We start from the raw sequence: 22,060 nt of genomic DNA, 5'->3' as shown, positions 1-22,060 counted from the left end.
TGTGATACTGTAATGTGGATGACTGCATTATGTATATTGTTAATATTACTTATCATGCCTTTAATATATTTCAGGGTGTAGATATTAGATAGATAAATATGTGACCAATCCATTGGAGGAATAAACGTCTCTCACCCGTAGCGTGTGTTTGGCTTTCACTCATTCACTGCCCTGCTACACATGTCATCGATCCCAAATGTAAATCACTGGATTGTCTGGCCAAGGATCGATTATTTACAGACCGCCGTCATATAGCTTGAATATTGCTGGGTTAGGCGTAAAACAACAAATCAACCAACCAACCAACCAACTGGACCAATGAACTTGAAACTTCACATGCTTGCTCCCAAAAATGATGACACGTACGATTTTCTTAAGTGGTTCCAACAGCAGTCGTACTGAGTGAGTGAGTGAGTATGGTTTTACGCCGCTTTTAGCAATATTCCAGCAATATCACGGCGGGGAACACCAGAAATGGGCTTCACACATTGTACCCTTGTCGGGAATCGAACCAGGGTCTTCGGCGTGACGAGCGAACGCTTTAACCACTAGGCTACCCGACCGCCCCTGCACGGTACAGAAAAGAGTGTCAACCAAGCGAAGTGTCATATCAAGTCGGCCCAGACTCCGTTTTTGAAGGAGAGGCTTTCTGAACGACCACTGCTTCCAGTTTATGTGCAGTGTGTTGAGAAGCTTTCTGTTTGCTGCTCAGGACCAGTCACTTCCAACTCGAAACCGTCAATGTGTCATTTTGCATCAAAATGTGAATATGAAACGTAGATTATGTAATGAATTTAATTAGACTGTCAATCACATTGTCAGTGGATGCCCAACTTTGGGCAAAGACACAGTATCTTAATCTTAAAATGATAACAGAGACATAGGAACAGATGGCAAAACTACTGCAGATGAGTTTATTGTATTTTTACAATAAACGGAACAAAACCACAAAAGAGCTAGCCAATGGTATTAAATTCAACAATATCAATACACAAAAACAAAGTTAAAGCGATGTAGATAATCTTTCAAAAGCAGTTCTATCCATGCAGCACAATAAGAGCCCAGGTATTGACTTATATCAAATTCACTTTCTATATTTTTTTTGTGAGGGATTTTGGACAATGAATTTATCAGTTTATAAAAGAAACCTTTAAAAAAGATTGTCTATAACAATGAACAGAATTAAACTATCAGTTCTCTTCCAAAACCATAAAAGGCATTTGTTTTATTAAATTTCCTTTTTAAATTAATAAGTATGAGTATAGCAAATAGATTAACTATCTTTGCAACTAGACGATCCAGGCCTGCTTTTATTATGTGGTTTTCAAAAAGCTTTTGAAACTTCTCTAAATAATTTAAACAATATACAACTGGATTTAGATCAAATATTATTAAACATTAAACCATATTCTGCTCTCACCAAAACGATTCATTTATTGATCAAGTATTAAGCAATGCACGGTATCCTTTCTGTATTCATTAAGATATTGATGGATATTTGTCAAATAGAAATATATTATACAAACAAAAACATGAGAACCCATTGGTATAAAAAAAGTGAAGCAAATGACAACTACCGCTTCTCGTAAACATGATATCAAGTGATGCGTTCATAAAATACTTTCTCTCAAAATAAGTCTAATATTAATATCAGCTGCCTTGTTCAAATATGGTATACAACAAGATGCATTGAAGGTAAATGTACTTGTCCACTTTATGCATGTGTCACAACTTTGAATGGAATACATTTATTAATAAACAGAATGACACAAAACATTCATCTCCTGTCGGACATTGATAGTGACAGTTCTGGACGGAATGTTAGATGCACAACATGCATCTGGGCCAAGGTGTTAACAAGAACTGTCCGGGACGGAATGATAGATGCACAACATGCATCTGGGCCAAAGTGTTAACAAGATCTGTTCTGGACGGAATGTTAGACACGAAACATAAATCTCTATCAAGGTGTTCTTGGCAGAATTCTAGACATAAGATACTCATGTTTGCAATGGGCGTTGACAAGGGCTTTTTGATACAAAAAATGTTGTTATAAAAATTTAATGTTAGATACAAAACATGCATCTCTACCACAATGTTACAAGGACTGTTCTTAGTGGAATGGTAGATACAAAACATTAATCTCTACTAGTGCCACAGTGACTGCTCTTTGCGGAATGTTAGATACAAAACATGCATCGCCACCACAGCGTTACAAGGACTGCTTTAAGTGGAATGTTAGATATAAAACATTAATCTCTACAAGTGCCACAGTGACTGCTCTTTGCGGAATGTTAGATACAAAACATGCATCGCCACCACAGCGTTACAAGGACTGCTTTAAGTGGAATGTTAGATATAAAACATTAATCTCTATTAGTGTCACAGTGACTGCACTTTGCGGAATGTTAGACACAAAACATGCATCTCTACCACAATGTTACAAGGACTGCTCTTAGCGTAATGTAAGATACAAAGCATACATCTTTCCTACGGTGCTACAAGGACTGTTCTTGGCAAATTTGATACGAATCGGGAATCCCTACCACATTGTTTAAACGATTGTTCTGGACGGAATGTCAGATATAAAACACTCATCCATCCAAAGGGCGCAAGCAAGGGCTGTTTTGGCAGAATGTTAGATAAAAAACATGCGTCTCAACCACGGCATTACAAGAACTGTTCTTGGCAAGTTAAGATACGAAACGGGCATCTCTACCATATTGTTAAAATGGCTGTCCTGGACATATACAGAACACCTTTACCAAGGTGTTAACAAGAACTATTCTGGACGGAACGGTAGACATGAAACATTCATCTCTACTGAGGATTTAAGGACAATGCTGGACGGAATATTAGATATAAAACACTCAAAACAAAGCAAACAAACAACATATTACAAACGTTTGCTCGTTTAAAAACTAATCGCTTCAAAATAAATGTGGTCAGATGTGCCAAAATATAAGCATAATTGATTTCATCTAGTATTTCCATAATGCATTCTGCTTACATTTGACATTCGGTGACGGCGCTGCGTTATCCAGAGTTCAAATTTAGTGTGTGTGTGTGTGTGTGTGTGTGTGTGTGTGTGTGTGTGTGTGTGTGTGTGTGTGTGTATAGTGCTAGCTCACTGAGATACCGTGCCGCAGTTTTACATGAATACCCCACTCAGACACGGTATACTGACTCCGAGCCTTGTTTTTACCCCCTTTTTCTATTTACGTCTTTTGGTATGACGCGGCCGGGAATCAAACCCCGGACCTTCCGTTCTCCGGGCGGACGCTCTACCACTAGACCACGGAGGCGACCTCGAGCCATTTAAGAGGGACGAATGCAAATCTTGCTCAGATGATTATTTCAATCTGTCTACAAACTCATTATAATACCAAAGAGTTAATAAAACCGAAAATATCTTGATTAGCATGCATTAAACTATTAGCTACATGTTTACTACATACCAAATATTTTGAAAACATGACAACTACATGAAAATACTCGTATGACGAAACACTTTCTAATTATTTACCATGATAAATCCATTGTTCATATTTCGACAACATGCCACCATTCTTTAGATATACATAACTGTGTCTAAATTGACAGTCTGATAATATTTTTTAAATAAAACACCTTCAACACGTCAGGACGATGTCGTAGGCCAAGTATTGTACCAGATAAAAACACAACATCATCTGCAAACATGGACAAATCTACAAGTTCAGGAGAAGTTGTATTCCTGGTATCCTCAAGACTTCATTCTCATAAACCAATTCGTTGATGAAAAACAGAGAATAACACAGGACATAATACACATCCCCGTCGTAAACCTAGTGGACACTCAAAGCAAACAGACACCTTGTTATTAAATTGCACACAATACCTGACATAATTATAAGCAGAGCTAATAGAATTTAGCAGTGTTTCATATGCTAAACAAAAAAGTTAGGGATCATGACATATTTTTCAATGCGGTACTCTTTTATAGAAACGATGTTGAGAAACATATATTAATAAATTTGAACTCTTCATGGCCTTAAGATACATGGTTGGTTGCACGGCGTACATATAAGTGTGGTTCTCGTACGGTTTCATTAACTGGATGCTGCTCGGCGTGTTTTCGGGCCAGGTCCTGCTCATGCTTCTTCCGATTTTCCCTTAGTCTAAACAGGACATCGTCACTACTTCGTCGAGAAAGCTGTAACACAAACAAATAAATAAAAGCGACAAAACCCTTTCCATATTCATACGAAATCTCTGATAAAAGCAGAGTCGATTGTACGATTCCGACTATATCATGAGCCTGTATTTATGAATCACTATCAACTAGTGATGATACCAGGTGTTGTTAGCGTAAATGTGAGCGTTTCTTGACCCACTGGTGACACCCGTAATAACCACATGCAAAGGCAAGTCAATCGTTCACCGAAAACCACGGGAACATATGGTACAAGTCACAATTGAGAATTGCATCGGACATGATCATTTCTGTAACTGACGCGTCAAATTTGGCAATGTCCTCCACATGTCTAAGGAAGGACACACCAACTCATAATTTTATGAATCGACAATTAAGATAATGTAAAACTAGCCAGGTAAAACTACAATTTTAAGATAATGTAGTTTTTAACTCTTCGAACATTAAAATATATTTCCATGCACTAAAGTGAATTATTAAACGTTATTCGTGACAGATGACCTCAACAGCATATACACCCGGTCGTGAGGCCAAATCTTATTTGATTATCATATTGGTTGATCATAAAAGTAACCACAACGAAAATTTGACAGTCCTTTTGTCACCCTAAATTACCAAGCCTCGGAAATACTTATGACAGTCAGTATTACCTATTTACACAATGTGTTCTGGTGCATGCCTTGTAAAGCGCAGGTACTTTCATGACCAAGAAATAATTGGTGTTTGGTTGCAGTTAGAATGATCAAAGATTAACTGGTCAGCCAACTGAAGGGAACGTTGGAGCATTCATAACAAAGCTGAGTACAAGCTGCTCTTGACAACTGTTATACATGTCTACCAGAACCTAACTGAGAAAGTTCCGTCGTAGTGCGAATGTTCTCCTATATTTGTATGCTCTAGCATTGATGAATGAGCGAGTTGTGTTTTAGTAGACAGTGATTTCTCAGATTTATCACGGTGTATGTCCTTAATGTGGAAAGAATGCTCAATGTGATTTATCTGGTACATGTTTATAACTTTTTTGAAACACTGTTGACGAATAGGTGCTGACATAAAGAATCATTCTCCGTGTTATCAAATCGCTGGGTAATTGAACAAACAAATAAACATAAACACACACACGAACACCCAGTCACTCACTCACTCACACTCACACATACACACAAAATAATTACATACCCCTTGATGACTTTTTCCTTTCTTTCCCCTTCTGATGTCAGAATCATTGCTCTGGCTGCTAAATTCCTGGTCAATTTGAAACATAAACATATAATTGATAATACTGTTGAAATTATGTTTTATGGACATAAGTGGTCCAGACTGTGTTTCCTCCAGTAGTTAATTTATATGTGCTGTGAAAATAATATTCCCATGGACGAAATGACTCACTCACTGACTGAGGTGTGTGTTTTACGCCTCTCGGAGCAGTATTTCAGTTTTGTCATGGCGTGTGGTGTTTTCTCAATAGTGACAGAGAGCAGGGAGGTTCTCCAATATTTGTATGCTCTGGCATTGATGAATGAGCGAGTTGTGTTTTAGTAGACAGTGATTTCTCAGATTTATCACGGTGTATGTCCTTAATTTGGGAAGAATGCTCAATGTGATTCATCTGGTACATGTTTATAACTTTTTTGAAACACTGTTGACGAATAGGTGCTGACATAAAGAATCATTCTCCGTGTTATCAAATCGCTGGGTAATTGAACAAACAAATAAACATAAACACACACACGAACACCCAGTCACTCACTCACTCACTCAAACTCACACATACACACAAAATAATTACATACCCCTTGTTCACTTTTTCCTTTCTTTCCCCTTCTGATGTCAGAATCATTTCTATGGCTGCTAAATTCCTGGTCAATTTAAAACATAAACATATAATTGATAATACTGTTGAAATTATGTTTTATAGACATAAGCGGTCCAGACTGTGTACTACTACTAAATTGGAGATTTTACGACCGCTTCTACCTCTGGCAATTTCGCAGTCGGGGAAGGAAGGGAAGAAACAATAAATAGTATAATAATAGAGATAATCACCATTCCCAAAAAACTGTAAGTGGGGGGGATATAACCTAAGTAAAGGGGAGAGAGAATTTTGCCTTATTATCTAACTAAGCTAATAAATGTAAAGCATAATAGGTGAAATGATTACAGTTAGGCTGTAATTTTAACAATAATGGAGTTTAATAAGGAAAGAAAAAGGAGATAAAGCCTAACGTAAGTCTAGGTAAGCTGGGGTGGGGGTGGGGGGTGAGGAGCCATGGTTGTGTGTGCCATGCATCTCGCAGTGATTGAATAGCTTTAGGTATGGTTAAACGATAATGATATTATAGTGGCTGGAAAAGTGGGTTTGGCGGCGCGGACGTCGGAGAAGACAGTCCGCGCTAGAAATTTGGATCCCGATCCTAAATAGAAACGTTTGTTTACAGTGGGACTATAAGAAACTGTTTATTTAGGAGAGAATTAACTGGAAGTGATAAAGGCGGATTTAGGTAGGGCTGCAGCTGGTACCGGGGATTTACTGTCTATGTGTCGGGGAGAGCTCCAGAGAGTAGGAATTTAGTGAGTTGGTGATCATACAGGCTTAGGGGGTGGTAATTTTTCTTTACAAAGTGGGCCGTGGTATTGGTGATGAATTGGGGGGTGAGGGTAATCCCCTGGTCTTGCACTTCGAGGAGTAGGGATTTAAGGTCTGAGGGGGTAGAGATTTCATGTTCGAAACGCTCCTTTCCCAGGTATTGTACGATGGTAAAGAGTGGGCGTTCATGGGTGCTTTTATATACTTTGATGCCAGGGGCTTGGAGCGTGAATGCGGAGGATAGGAGGTAGTGGTCGGATAGGATTTTATCGGCCAGTAGAGTGAGTTCTTTAGTATTTTGCAGCTGAGATGGGGCTGTTTCTTGGGCGATAGGGTCAGTTTGGGAATGAGTGTTAGTGTGAACCAGGTGTTTGATGGGTGAGGTGGATGAGTTGCTGGTGGTTGGTTGTTTTGGGGAGGGGGGTGGCGAATGGGGTAGTTCCATGGTTTGGGTGGAGCAGTGAAGACTGGTTATATTGGGAAAAGCATTGGGGGGTGTTTGAGTGAAGTGGTCAGTTTGGGGGATATGGGTAGGTGTGCTTAGTCTTTTCCTCTTTTTAACGTGTTGAGGGGTTTGATTGGAGGGGGAGGTAGCCGAGCTGGTGCAGGGGGTATGGGGGTTTATGCCCGGAGTTTGTTGGGAGGGATAAGTTGTGATATTTACATGGTCCTGATCTTGGGATGGAGGCTGAGGAGTCATTAGGTGAGTGACTGTTTCCTGGGTTGGCGGGGGTGATGATGTAGGTTGGTATTGGTCCATGTATATGGCCATGTCTGGGTTGACGCTGGGTTGGTTGGCCGAAGTCGAGGAGGAGGCTTGCCCGGTGGTTGAGGCTTGAGGAGGGTTAGGATGATTGATCCTCCTACTGTTCCTGTACCAGGCTGTTTTGGGCTGCTTGGTGTCAATGTCATGACGCCAAGAGACAGATCCGCTAATATGGAGTAGTTCCCCACTCTGTATGAAAGTAGTGGAAGTATAATTTCCACAAGATCCCTAGGAAGGGATTTGTTGATGTTTCTAGAAGCTGTGTTCATATTTGAACGAACGTGTACGACGGTTACCTGACTGTGAACGTGTTACGAACGCTGAACCAAAAGACCAACTTGTGACCTCCATAATTATGTTTTATGGATATAAGCGGTCCAGACTGTGTTTTCTCCAGTAGTTAATTTATATGTACTGTGAAAATAATATTCCCATGGACGAAATGACTCACTCACTGACTGAGGTGTGTGTTTTACGCCTCTCGGAGCAGTATTTCAGTTTTGTCATGGCGTGTGGTGTTTTCTCAATAGTGACAGAGAGCAGGGTCGTCTCAATGTTTTATAAGCTTTACAACCCGGGTCTTGGGCATGACCAACGAACGCTATAACCACAAGCCTACCCTACCGCCCCCGACTAAAATACACTTGCAATGAACTACTCAAACAATCTACTACATTGACTAGGTCACTTTGTTATGACCCATTGTTGAAATTTAGTCAGACTTTTTAACCAGCCGCCCTTTAGGATGGGTAATTGGATAAGTAGGTATATCTAAGACAAGTAGGTATGTAGGTAGGTAAGTAGATCCGAGAAGGTAAGAAGGTAGGTACACGTGAGAAGGTAGGTGGGTAGGTCTGAGATGGTAAGAATTGAGTGAGTGAGTTGGGTTTAACGCCGATTTTAACAGTATTCCAGTCATATCACGGTGTGTCAGCTTAATGTGGGAGGAGAGCCCGACGTGATGCAGGTCTCAGACGTTTACCACTTCGGTGAAACCCACGAGCACTTTTAACTTTATATAATCTTTATTAAAGTCACGAACGTGATAAAAACAAACATTAACGTCCTTGCACATCAAAATTAATGATATTAAAAAACACAAAACAGTGTCGAATACCGAATTTCGGTACCAGAATTTTCATGAAATATGTGAGGTGGGTGTTAGAAAATCAACGATGGCTGTTACTAACGGTATACGGTTTCATATTAGGTCAGTATCAACCATCTTGGATTTTTACTGACGGCATACGGGATCATGCGGGGTCAGTACTTCTGCTCTCTGATTGGTCAATCTCACTTTGAGGCATAATCAACATTCATATAAAGACATAAAGACATACCCCCTGGCTTTTACGTTCGTCATATCCGCCAATATCTATGTCCACGCTCTTAGCGGCACGCTGATTTCTCCCAAGTTTGTCCTACGAAATAAAATCATGTAAATCAATAATAGTAAAAAACATAAGTATCAAATAATCAATCAACCAACCAAACAACCAACCAATCAATCAATCAATCGGCTACAAGCACATAGTGTATCTGTTTATCTAGACTGTTTAACAATTGCCAGAATTTCACAATATTTGGATCATTAAGGTAATACACAGTGGAGTACAATGGACATACAAGTAAAAATTAGTATTCATGTGGATATTACACCTTTTACATAATCATTAACCTTGGACCTTGGAGATTTTGTATATCGCCCACTCTCGATGCATAGATCACTGGATGAACATCGAAATCTTGCCAATGAATTACGGTATTATATTTTATATTTACATCAAACAGATGCTTCTCAGTGCAAACATGAGGTTTCAACATTCTATAATATAAAAACGTGTTGGATAATGTTAACGAAAATGAAAGGATTGCAGATTTATTTTTTAAAACATATCTTTAAGCCTATGCAGAAAAGAATTGATCAAACAATTTCAGGGTATACAGATTGTTCATGCCAAAAATATCCACACAAACACTATTGAATTGAAAACATCACATAAGTTACCCAGTTATTCGTTCCATTTGTGTCATAAAACATCATCTTGTTGCAACATTTCTAAAGGGGCATATCGATGAAATCAGTTTAAGGAGTTTCATACAGTACTTTCGAACGTTTACCTGTGATTATATATTCATAGAGGAAATCTACCACATTCGCCATAAACCATTGCGAGGATGTGCTGATTTTGACAAGACATCTTTTACATTGAATTTCATACAAGTGAACCTTTCGATACCATTGAATTGTTTTAATCTCCATATTTAAGTACGGTAGAAGTAAAATTGGAAGTTAATTTAAACATAAAAAATGGTGAAGAATGTCTTGTAACTTATATCACCAAGGATTTGTATATTCGTCAATATACAAAATAAAAGGATTTTTCCTGGACTGATGTTTCTCTTGCATGTATAGGCCAGTTTAGATTGTCACTGAAATAAACACCCAAATATTTATAGTGTGTAGTTACATTCAAATTTCACCTTTAAATGACCGTTTTGCATCTTTTGCAAGTTTACAACTATATTTGAACACAAATGGAATGATTTTAGTTTTGACTCAATTAACAGTGAGTTTCCTTGTATCACAGTATTTTTCAAAGATATCAATTTGCATAATTATGCATGTCACCAGAAGTGCTTGAGAATGTAATAATATCATCTGCAAATAATAAAAGAATGAGTTGAACAACATCTGAATGTAATTGAATACCGTTTGTTCAACTGTTATGGATTTCTGATACAAATTCATTTATGAAAAAGGAAAATATAAACGGACTCAATATACATCCTTGGCGCACGCCGAATTTTCATTCAAATAAATCAGACATTTCTCCCTTTTCCCGTACACAGGTTTAAACACTTTCATTTATACTACATAATAATTTCAACATTTGGGAAGTACGTCCAGGTACAATAAATAATATACACCTGTGTACAGAATCAAATGCTTTGGAGAGGACAACACATATTGCGCGAAACTTCCTCCCTTTCTTGCTGATAAAGCGTTGTATCAGAGATTGCAATATGATGATATCATTAACATAAACGAATAAAAAAATATAAAGACAAATTGTAGTGGGGTGTCGATTTCGTCGATTGTTTTCCAACGAAATAAAATAATGTATGTAACTACTAAAATAGTGAAATAGACAGGTACTACCTGTGATAAGTAGGAATATTGGTACAGTATGTTTGCGCTGACTTTGTAACATGTTCATATTAGAAATTATCAAAATATAAACACAGATGACACAAGTTGTATAAAAAATCGTGAATAATGTGTTAATGACGTTTTTCTCATGTGCTGATATTAGGAATATAACAACCAGTGTTTGTGTATAATAAACGCCGCACTCAGCAATATTCAAGCTATATGACAGCGGTCTGAAGATAATGGTCTTGACACGTCAGTTCAGTGATTGACATCATAAGCATAAATTTTGATACGATGACATGCAATCAGCCAAGTCACGAAGCCTGACCACCCGACAAGCATATGGTTCCTGTCGGCCAATGTTATTACACGAATCTCCACGTGTTAATAATACCCAGTGGGGACTCGAAATAGGTAAAGGTCAATACCACCCAGTGCTCATGAACAGGGCCGATTCATGCTAGGAACAGTGTGGTCACAGTTTGTCTCCGTTACTAAACGATGCTCATAATATGAACCACTGGATTGTCTCGCAGACCGATTACTAACTGTCCGTTGTAATAAAGCCTGTATATTGCTGTTAGGACAGCATTAGTTCATGCGCTCCAACACTGATGTACCCAAGCTTGATGCGAATATAATATATACCACCAATCCTTCATAAGCTTAGGGACTTCGCAATGCCAAATCAACCAGAGATTTAGTGTGTTAGTATGGTTTTACACCGCTTTTCGGCACTATTCCATCAATATCACGGCTTCACACATTGTACCCCAAACAGATTTCAAACAATGATATTCATCATTGCTAATTACGTCAATGGACGACAGCTACGTACCCTTCCTTTGGCCCTATTCGGCAGAGCTGGAATGACGAAGGACAGAAGGACTCAGTCACTCACTCACTCACACCCACACATACACACAAAATAATTATATACCCATTGATCGCTTTTCAAACCAAGATATAATGCTCCAGCCGATTCATGGTCATCATTTGAAGAAGGGCCTTAAGTGTTTAAACTACATCGTTTTGATCACCGTATTTAAAAAAACAAAAACTTTCAAGAACTATATGCGTAACTGTGAGAACACTGTGTGAGTCGCCCCTGTGCGATGCACGTGAAATATGTTCCCTGTGCCACTTGCATCTCACTCTTTGATGTTATGAAATGCACGTCCCGGGGCAAGTATACAATTCATATAGGACCAGCTCGAGCAAATGTATCGATCACATATATACTATATTCCCGTGGTACTAAATTCTTGGGTTCGAATCCCACTGACGAAAAACGTTTGCGTGACATTGTTCTATCATTAAGATATCTGGATGTCTATGTATATGCCAATTAAGGATTGACTGTGTATTCTTTTCTCAATAGTGACAGAGAGTAGGGTCGTCTCAGTGTTTTATAAGCTTTACAACCCGGGTCTTGGGCATGACCAACGAACGCTTTAACCACAAGCCTGCCCTACCGCCCCCGACTAAAATACACTTGCAATGAACTACTCAAACAATCTACTACATTGACTAGGTTACTTTGTTATGGCCCACCGTTACTAAACGATGCTCATAATATGAACCACTGGATTATCTCGCAGACTTATCCCTAACTGTCCGTTGTAATAAAGCCTGTATGTTGCATTAGTTCATGCCTTTCCACACTGATGTACCCAAGCTTGATGCGAATATAATATATACCACCAATCTTTCCACTGTTAGTGCGTTAGTATGGGTTTACACCGCTTTTCGGCACTATTCCATCAATATCACGGCTTCACACATTGTACCCCAAACAGATTTCAAACAATGATATTCATCATTGCTAATTACGTCAACGGACGACAGCCACGTACCCTTCCTTTGGCCCTATTCGGCGGAGTTGGAATGATGAAGGACAGGGGCACCTTGGAATCCTCCTTCTTCTCATCACCATCAGTCACGAAAGACAACCGCCCCATCCTGGCCACGAACTCGAATGTATCGGGCTTATTCTTAACAGAAACCAAATTATATATATTGGTATATTCTCTTCAAGGCACCTTATAGAGCATTCGATGCAATGTATCATCTCTAAAAAAAGATAAACATCCGCGTTAATCATGACAGCTATGGGCGCTATGCCTGTTTTAGTGCGAGAGACGTGTATTGATGTGACCTACCCCCGCCGCACACATGGTGATGATCTTCGTTGTTCTTCTTTATCTTGAGCCTTGACTGCTTGAGTTACCGTATCTGCAACTGTTCACTGTATCACTGCAAACACGAAAATGTAGTTTTTTTCCGAATATGGTCATTGGACGGAAAAACGATGTTATTTGGACGTTTTCAAACCATCGTTTTTCCGTCCAAATAACGTCGTTATTTGACATCGGAATTTACTGGGAGAGAACGATACCATCAAGCTCCTCCCTTTCTTGATCGACATTGTCAATCAAGCAACAGCGTCTACCGGTATTTGTACTTCTCAGATTTCATTGGTCAGTTCTCGCGTGTTAGATTACAGGCCCGAGTTTGACATTAAAATAATTTAAAACTTTAATGCGTAGTCCCTAATATATAAAACTGTATAATTGTGATAGAATCAAGTAACTCCATTAAAATTGAAGAGGAGCCCCAGTGATATGGGAGATTCCGAGATGAACCTATTCTATGGATATCTTGGCTGCCACCCAAACTGATCCAAACGGGACCGGAAAGCTTATTGTAAGTTTTATAGTCATATGGAAGTGGACCAGAATTTATACAATCTATTCCGCACGATTGTGTTCTTTTAAGTCAGGAAAAATGATTTAAAAGGGTATTTGTTTAATTTAATTATTAAATGTTGCCTAAACACTACTCTGGACGTACTACTCATTGTTCTATTTATGTCATCTTATATACACTCTCCAAAAATGGAAACGCACAGGAAGATTTTGAGGAAATGTATTGTACCTAATAAAGTCAATATATTTAATTTAATATCATAGATACAAATATGATATGAAATTTTGGAGCTCGATAGTCACATGTTGTCGTTGTACAAAGGCATTGAAAACTGTTTATTGTCATGTCACATGAGGCCATAAGGGGGCGCTGAACTCAGTATCTCGTGTGACCGCCCCGGACAGCAATCACGGCTCTGCATCTCCTCGGCACTGCCTGGATAAGTGTACGAACTCTGTCCTGCGGAATTCTGCGCCATTCTGCTTGTAACGCGTTGGCCAGTTGTGGGAGTGTCTGACGTTGACGTACACGCCGATTGAGTTCATCCCAGAGGTGTTCGATTGGATTGAGATCTGGAGATCTCGACGACCAGTGCTAGACGTTGATGTTGGCATTATGAAGGCTGTAAGGTATTGCACCAACCCAAGCGTCGCTGTCGATGGATCTGTTGCACAACACGGATGATAACTTGTCTTCTGGGTCGGATTCCAGCCTCGCGAAGATGGTTCCTGACAGTCTGGTCCGATATCCTCCTCAAACAAGGGGTGCATCCTGCAGTCTCCGTAGCTGTGGCATTGCGATGACGTAGGTGGAACAGTCGAATGTAGCGATCCTGTTCAGGGGTGGTAACTCTTGGTCGGCCGGTTATCAGTCACAAAGGCGGCAAAAGGTGTTGTGGTGGACGTTGAAGTAGCGTGCAACAGAAGACTGGGATTCCCCTCTTTGTGATGTTCCGATCGGCAGCGCTGAGTCTCGGCATTTTCGAACTTAAAAAATGTTGACAATTAAATTACAAATTATTGGCTTATGCTTGCCTTTTCATAGCAACTACCACGAGTTACGAATGCCATGATACCTTGCACGTGCATTTTGCTTTACTGTTTTCCTCCATGACATTTTTTAACAAGTGTGAAAACAATGCCGTTAAAGACATTGCAAATCGACACTGGCTGCGTTTTGACGCACCGTTTGTCGAGTATCGAATATCAACATTTTCCAACAACATATATCCAATTTATATACCGGATTTTTTGTGTGGTCAGGTTCAATGGACAACATACTACCTGTGCGTTTCCTTTTGTGAAGAGTGTATATATCAGATATACATTAACGCATGTTACTGTTCTAAAGTCATCCTCTCATATAACCTTATATTGTTCAAACTATCAAAGTTTAGTCAACAATATCAAGAGCAGCAATTTAAACTCCTGAAATACTCAAACACAAGACTGTTATCAAGCGCTAGTGCACACGTGATGCATCATAAAAACTGTATTGTGATTTCTTAAGAAATACAATTTCTTGCAAATATTTATACTACGAGATAGTAAGGCTAACGCTTACTCACCGGTGGAACGTAGACAATAACGCTAATATCGACAATATCACGTATTTGAATGTTAATACTAAAGACAAACACTCAATAGTTTTGCAGTGACGAGATAACACTTATGCACGTTTATTGGTAACTTTCAACAGTTTTGCTCTTCATTTTCATAACTTTGTTTTCACATATACATGTAGCACTACCCGACTAGCGTGTCATACCTAATTATGGGGCAGTTTTCAATCTTGTACTGACTTACTCTGGTGTTACTGAACGAAGCTTCTTGGCTTGGGTGTTACACCCCGTTTTTCTGGTAATCCTATTATCACTTTATTCTTATCAAATGACATCCTGTTCTGTGACTGTCCATAACAATTTAAGATGAACATTCAGTTCAAGTACATGAATGTGTTTTTTTGGCGCCACAGCCAGTCAAAGGCCAATGCTGTGCGGATTGATGACACACTTCTACCAGGTAGAAAATCGTGGATATTCATTTAATCCGCACTGTGGATATTCCTGGTGACGAAAAGGCCCCCATGTACCTGGGAATGTTGTCAATATATTCATGCGGGGCATTTCCTACCTAAGGAGAATCATAGTTCATATGATATTGCATCTACCAATACCGTCCCGTTTAAGTTAAATTCAACACCTAACCTCCTAACCAGGCAACTACCATCATTAAAATAGAGGGTACTTCGATCTACTGTCGTATTTCAAGAAGGTTCAAGACATTCTGATTCATAATTTTTTTCAGAAACATCAGTTAAATCAATTTTTATAATATTAAATAGAAATTTGCGTGACATGTATGAGACTTCATCACTGATTTTCAGTGGTCAATTTATTCATATAATGTTCGCAGCTATTTTGCCTTTTACACCAACTGGAACCTGTTTCGACGGATAATCAAGGCTGGTTATGCTCTTTCATTGACATTTATATTTATAAGTTGACTGTGGTTGTCCTATTTTCGTTCAGCTATGAAAATCGAATAATAATGACATAGTATCTATATAAATATTGGAGGAATTTATTTTATGAATGCCTTCTAAATATGAAATCTGCTTCACAAGGGAAAGATATTTTGCATTTCTTTGTTGTAAAATATAAGAGAATATGTGGATGTCAGCTTCTTTATTATGAAGACCGGGTTCGATTCCCGACATGGGTACAATGTGTGAAGCCCATTTCTGGTGTCCCCCGCCGTGCTATTGCGGGAATATTGCTAAAAGCGGCGTAAAACCATACTCACTCACTATTATGAAGATCACAACGTTTCGAAGTATAGGCTTACTTCTTCACCTGAAACGTTGTGTTCCTCATAATAAAGAAGTTGACATCCATATGTTCTCATCCTTTTACTAGATCAGGTCCATCTGTCATTCTTATTTAATAGATTAAACATATTTAAGAAACTATCTAGATATAAACCACTGTAGAAAGTTTTCCCTTGTCCCTACAATTACAAGATTATATCCGGTTCCATTTCTACCTCTATGTTTATTTTGCCTGTTTTGCCCCATGAAATCTTTGGCGGCAAATCATCGAGACTGTTTTGTCTCTAGTGATGGCGTTCTCTATTTACAAGGTCACACGAGATCATGCCACGGTGACATGTGGTAGATACCTAATTAATATCAGTTTTCGTTTCACATATTAGTTCTAAATCTTGATCATATATGTATTCCTAAGAATTCATTTACACCAAACGGGATATTACACATTGGCCGCTGAGATAATAATAATCTATTTTTGTTTTACATGGGTTCGATTCCTTATGGACATAAGACTGAAGCAAAAAGAACATGTACGACATGCTTACCCTTTTGGCGAACCCCGTGATCCATTGATATATTTTTTACCGCTATTTTGCCCTTTTACGCCCATTGTAGTCTGTTTCGTGGCTATTTTCTGGCATTGACGTTTTACATTTATAATTCAGAAGGCTTTATGTAACGTATTATTTGCTTGTGAGTGCATGTTTACATTTATAATTCAGAAGGCTTTATGTAACGTATTATTTGCTTGTGAGTGCATGTTTACATTTATAAATCAGATGGCTATATGTTTGATTGTTTCTTGTTTACCGCCGCACACAACAATAATTCAGCTGAATGACGGCGGCCCGTAAATCATGACAAGACAATCCAGTGATTTATATCATGAGCACCGATCTGAGCAATTGGGATACGATAACATACACCACCGAGGTCAACAAGCCTTACCATCCGATCCCGTAAGTTGCCTGTTACGACAAGCATTGTCGCCTGTTACGACAAGCATGGGTTGCTGAAGACCTGTTCTAACCCGTATCTTCACTGGTGAGATGGCTACATCTCACGTATGAAATGCTTGTGAGTGAAGGGTTACGCGACAAGGTCCTTGTGCTTGTTCCTACTTTCTATCTCTGTTCTACTCTCTGTTCTACTGGTGGTCGACTTGATCTCTCCATCTCGAGCTGAACATACACATGTACACTCACCAACATGGTACAGTGGTGTCTAAAAGACGTCTTTGTCAGTATGTTAAATGTGCCCCTTGGCGAACAACGAAACTGCATTGTCGACATGTATGCGGTTACGTATTCCCACATTCAAGGACATGCACGTAGGCTTACCCAGTCTGCCAACAGTGGATCATTTGTCCGTCATGTGAACTCTGCCTGCCCCAAACTTACTAATACTTCTCCACGCGCGGGCGCAACTGTTTATACAGTGTCAAATCTTTAAAGGCGTTACCCTAGACTAACATTAAGTTCCAGAAATAAAGTTATGGTATTTAAAAATGTATATCTACAAAATATAATACAAATGATGAGGCAATCTAGACTTTCCAAAACATTCTAGACTTGAGTTGGGTTACTTTGTTAATATATTCTCTTGGGTCTGGGAGACGGACTATGTTACCCCTGAGGAATTACGACTAGTCCCCCGGACTTGTCTACTCGTCGTGTTTGTAATAGGGCATGTAATATTATATATGCTGACAATGCAAGTACAATACAGCAGGATAAAATAAAACATTTTACACAATGTTCCTATATATAAAGGTATTTGCATAACGTGTTACGAGAAGGAAATGTACCCAACAAATTCGTTATTCATCCAAAACTGTTTAAATTTCATTCGTTAATATCTTCTGATACCTGATGTAGGATAACTAAAAAATATGCTATGTACATTTATCATGCTAATAATCTTGGGATATAACCAAACCAAATATCATGTTCTTTATTCCTTAAATTTGTTCTGAGCATCTCGATTTTACTGTTCCCAGTTGGACGAATGGTATGCTGTGAATTTGGGTCGGAGGCCTACATTCCTACAACAACAGAACATTGTGCAACCAACGTAAAAGAAAAGTGGATAACGAGGGTGTACACCCGATCCCGTTAGTCGCCTTTTACGACAAGCATAGTCGCCTTTCACGGCAAGCATGGGTTGCTGAAGACCTATTCTACCCCGGATATCATCACGGAAAGATTGTTAGTAATTGAGAAGGTTCACTGATAATGGTCCTAAGGACTTTAAGGTCTGTTGAGCTTGGTGATTCAGTGATTTATTTTGTAAATTCATTTTTTAACCATGAAACCACGGGTCACCATAATATAACCAGTAGATATCTGTTATCGATACATTTGTGCGCACAAGACTATGTTCTACCTTTGTAATTCCTGTACGAGATTAGACATACAACACTACACCGTGGATATAATAACTCATATAGTGACAAGGACTTTTGGTCCACATTGTAGAGATTGTAAAGATTACAATCTGTTTAATCTTCACATGCATTGCGAAATATTGACAGTAGCGGGTGACCTCGCCTTGGTGAACACTACCAAGCTGTCTGTCGATCATTTAAACGCAGAATTTGGAGTTTCTCTAGTCCAAGGTCAAGGTGAAGAATAATTACCATCAAAATTACAAAAAAAGGTAAGGAGAAATGCATCTATTTGGTAAGATAGATGTAAATTGATGCTTTTCACCAAGAAAACTGTTTAATTCAAATAGTATTCATATAAGTTAAAGAGATTTGTAAACATTATAAAATATTATTAATTGTGCCCATGTTATGACAAAGGTCAAAGGCAAGAACAAACAAATAGCTGGTATTTTGTTTTTACAACAGTATTTTGGTTCCATAATAGTATCATATTATGTATCAAAATTAAACCAGCTGTAATATGAATAACAACATCATTTACTTGTTTGCTCAGACATGATCAGCTGAATTCGACCGAGATACAGTTATTGATAAATATTGACAGTAGCGGGTGACCTCTCGCCTAGGTGTAAACACTACCAAGCTGACTGTGGTTCATTTAAGAATTGAACGTCAGTTTGGATGGGTTCATTGAAGTGTGAACGATTTAAAAGCGCTGGTTAAACTGTGTGAACCTCCGAGCTAGTAACGATGTTTGCATAAATTTGAACTCCTCTGGTTTCGCCGAAGAACATTACAACAATGTTATTTTATCGGTATTTTGCCGGCTCTCGGTCACATACGTTTCCCCACTCATACTCAGTTACGCAAAGAAAAATAGTTCTTTGAATATATACAACATAATCCAGAAATATGTCAACATAATTTCATTCTCTGAACAAATTTACAAACAATATTTGGGATAAATCAAATCTTTAAAATAGGTTACAGGAAGTTGAACAAAAATATAAACATGACCTCGATGCACCGAGGCGAGGTCAACCTTCACGCGCGGATTTATATATGACGTCACATCAGTTTGTAAAGAGGTGCATTTCTAGTCGAACGGGAGCATGAGGATGAAATTTATACTTACTGCTGTTGAAAATGACGTTTATGGAGCAGTTATGGTGAACACCCCGACGCGTGAACCCTCTCGTAGCACTAGCAAATTGGGAATATCACCGATTTATGAATGTGTTGCTTGTGTTTGGATAATCGCAAACCGATTCGGACGATGCGGATTGAACTGAGTGCCCTGAAACTTGTGTGTTTTTGTGTTAATTTTCAACGTCAGGGTCAGTTATATTTGGAGTTTGGGATTTGTCGCGTGTGCTGTAATACTTTGCTTAGCTGGTGTTTCTTGTCACCTGAGATGGACCTACTGTATGACCTGACGCCAGCTTCATTACTGTGCCCCGTCTCTCCTATTGTGCCACTGCTTCTTGGCCTGGAATGCACGGAGAAGGTCGGCCAACTCAGAAACCGGAATAGTAGATTTCTAATTCCGTCTACGTATATTTTCTCGACTCCGATGACCAATCGATAAACAGGTGGGCAAGTTTTTGTGTGTTTTTTTAAATTTAAGATTATTTCCTTACCTTTTTATGGATTCTCAAAATCTTAGATTTTTTCCCCGATACGATAGAAAAATTGGATTTTAGTTTGGGATTGATCAGGAGCAATCGCGTTTGCTCTGTCAGCGGCCACATCTGAGCAGGGTACGACATTGTTTTCATTGGTGCAAGATTCCTGTTATTTCCCAAAACAAGGCATCAAAGTCAATATCGCTCAATAAATCAATTTCGTTCATCTCGGTAATTTTACAGAATTAATTTTCTTCACATGCGTTATTAGTATTGAAAGGTAGCCATTCCATATCCAAATCATCGCAAGGAGAATCCATTTTGTTTCATGTAGCAGCTAGACGACATCAATCACCAGAACCAAAGCATTTATGTATTTAGAAGTCAGATGAAATGTGAGGCCTACAAGGCCAGGCAAAAATACTAAATTAATTATATTGCTGATAAATGCAGGTATTAAAAAGAAAATAGAAAAACGAGTTGATCGTAAACACCGATCGAGAATTCGGGGAAACCCCGGAAAGTAGTTCCGGCAAAAGTTCACACGATCAATTTCACACTCCGTCGCAGTGGAGACTCAGCATAACACAACTGCCACAGGCTAATTTGCATATCACGTGACCGGACTTTTCTCTTGTTTGTAAACAAACGCGCTTTTTCAGAAATCAGTATAGAACGGACTAATGCAAGTATTTGGGGGCGCTTTACATATTGTTTTGCATAACTATATATATATGCTACTACAACTGCGACAGTGAGTTGCATGACAATATATATTTATGCATCAAAGTGACCGTGTCGCTAGCTCTCCGTTGGGCTTCGATGACAGCACGTGGAGCCGTACAACCAATGTAAACATAGGATAACTACGCAAAAACAAGTAGATTTTTACGTATTTGCATACTTTCTCAATGAAAGTTAACCATTCTTTGACATTTGTTTATGAAAATGTGTAGACTTGTCAAACATGAAACGGATGAAAAGCATATCCAATATCTTGAATGGACTGTGAAAGATGTGACGAATCGTCACATGGCGCTGGCCTGTGGCAGAGGTACTATGCTAGCTGGCTGCCGGCCGCATGGAACTCTGGGTAGGAGAGTGGATCAATTTCACAAAAAATTGTTCACATTGTGTGAACTTTTTTTGTCCGTTCACAGGTGTGTGAACTCCAAATATCAGATCACGTGTCTACCCATTCAGCCAATCAGCATGAAAGAAACAGTGTAAACTTCAAAGAATGAAATTATTTAGCTACGAACGTCAGTATGTCACGTGATTACGTTGACAATCTCGCGATGATATACAGAACTACTTTAGGGGAATTCCCCAATATCTGCAAAAAACATTAAAAATAATTGGGGAAACTTAGAGGGACATCGATTTAGGCTATGAATGATGCAGGCTTTAAAGTCAGATCTGTATAATGTCGGGTCACCGAAATGAAGCGTCCATTCGAAGTCATAACAGAAAATGCTCAAATTACCAAAAGAAATCACCGAGCTCTACACTATCGTGCCTCAGTAAATCCAAACGCGCCGCCTCAAACGGTTGGTTGCAAATTGTTTGGTTGGTTTGTTGTTTAACGCGAGTATGGACCAGACAATCAAGTGATTAATATCATGAGCATCGATCCACGAAATTGGGATCGATGACATGCATCAACCAAGTCAGCGAGCCTGACCACCCGATCCCGTTAATCGCCTTTTACGACAAGCATAGTCACCTTTTAGGGCAAGCATGGGTTGCTGAAGACCTATTCTACCCCGGAATATCAACGGGAAATCGTAATCCCCGTCATCA

The 22,060-nt window shown here is 39.0% G+C and overlaps 1 protein-coding gene across 3 annotated transcripts in view; it reads right to left on the bottom strand.

The window, feature by feature from the left end:
* Nucleotides 1-887: 887 nt before the first annotated feature.
* LOC124140564 overlaps nt 888-22,060 on the bottom strand; it is a 35,170-nt gene continuing 13,997 nt past the window's right edge. For 2 of the 3 annotated variants that reach the window (XM_046508202.2, XM_046508201.2), the window contains exons 2-8: nt 12,868-12,961; nt 12,562-12,699; nt 8,889-8,969; nt 7,447-7,737; nt 5,989-6,054; nt 5,375-5,440; nt 888-4,195 (exon numbers count right to left, since the gene is read on the bottom strand). In XM_046508202.2, coding sequence (XP_046364158.2) covers nt 4,034-4,195; nt 5,375-5,440; nt 5,989-6,054; nt 7,447-7,737; nt 8,889-8,969; nt 12,562-12,699; nt 12,868-12,882 — 819 coding nt within the window. In that variant the 5' untranslated portion in view covers nt 12,883-12,961 and the 3' untranslated portion in view covers nt 888-4,033. The remainder of the gene's footprint in view (nt 4,196-5,374; nt 5,441-5,988; nt 6,055-7,446; nt 7,738-8,888; nt 8,970-12,561; nt 12,700-12,867; nt 12,962-22,060) is intronic. The other variant, XM_046508205.2, reaches the window with a different exon arrangement.

The sequence above is a fragment of the Haliotis rufescens genome, unplaced genomic scaffold, assembly GCF_023055435.1.
Source record: "Haliotis rufescens isolate VD_foot unplaced genomic scaffold, xgHalRufe1.0.p SCAF_6, whole genome shotgun sequence".
Lineage (NCBI taxonomy): Eukaryota > Metazoa > Mollusca > Gastropoda > Lepetellida > Haliotidae > Haliotis > Haliotis rufescens.
This window is presented reverse-complemented; position numbering and strand designations above follow the sequence as displayed.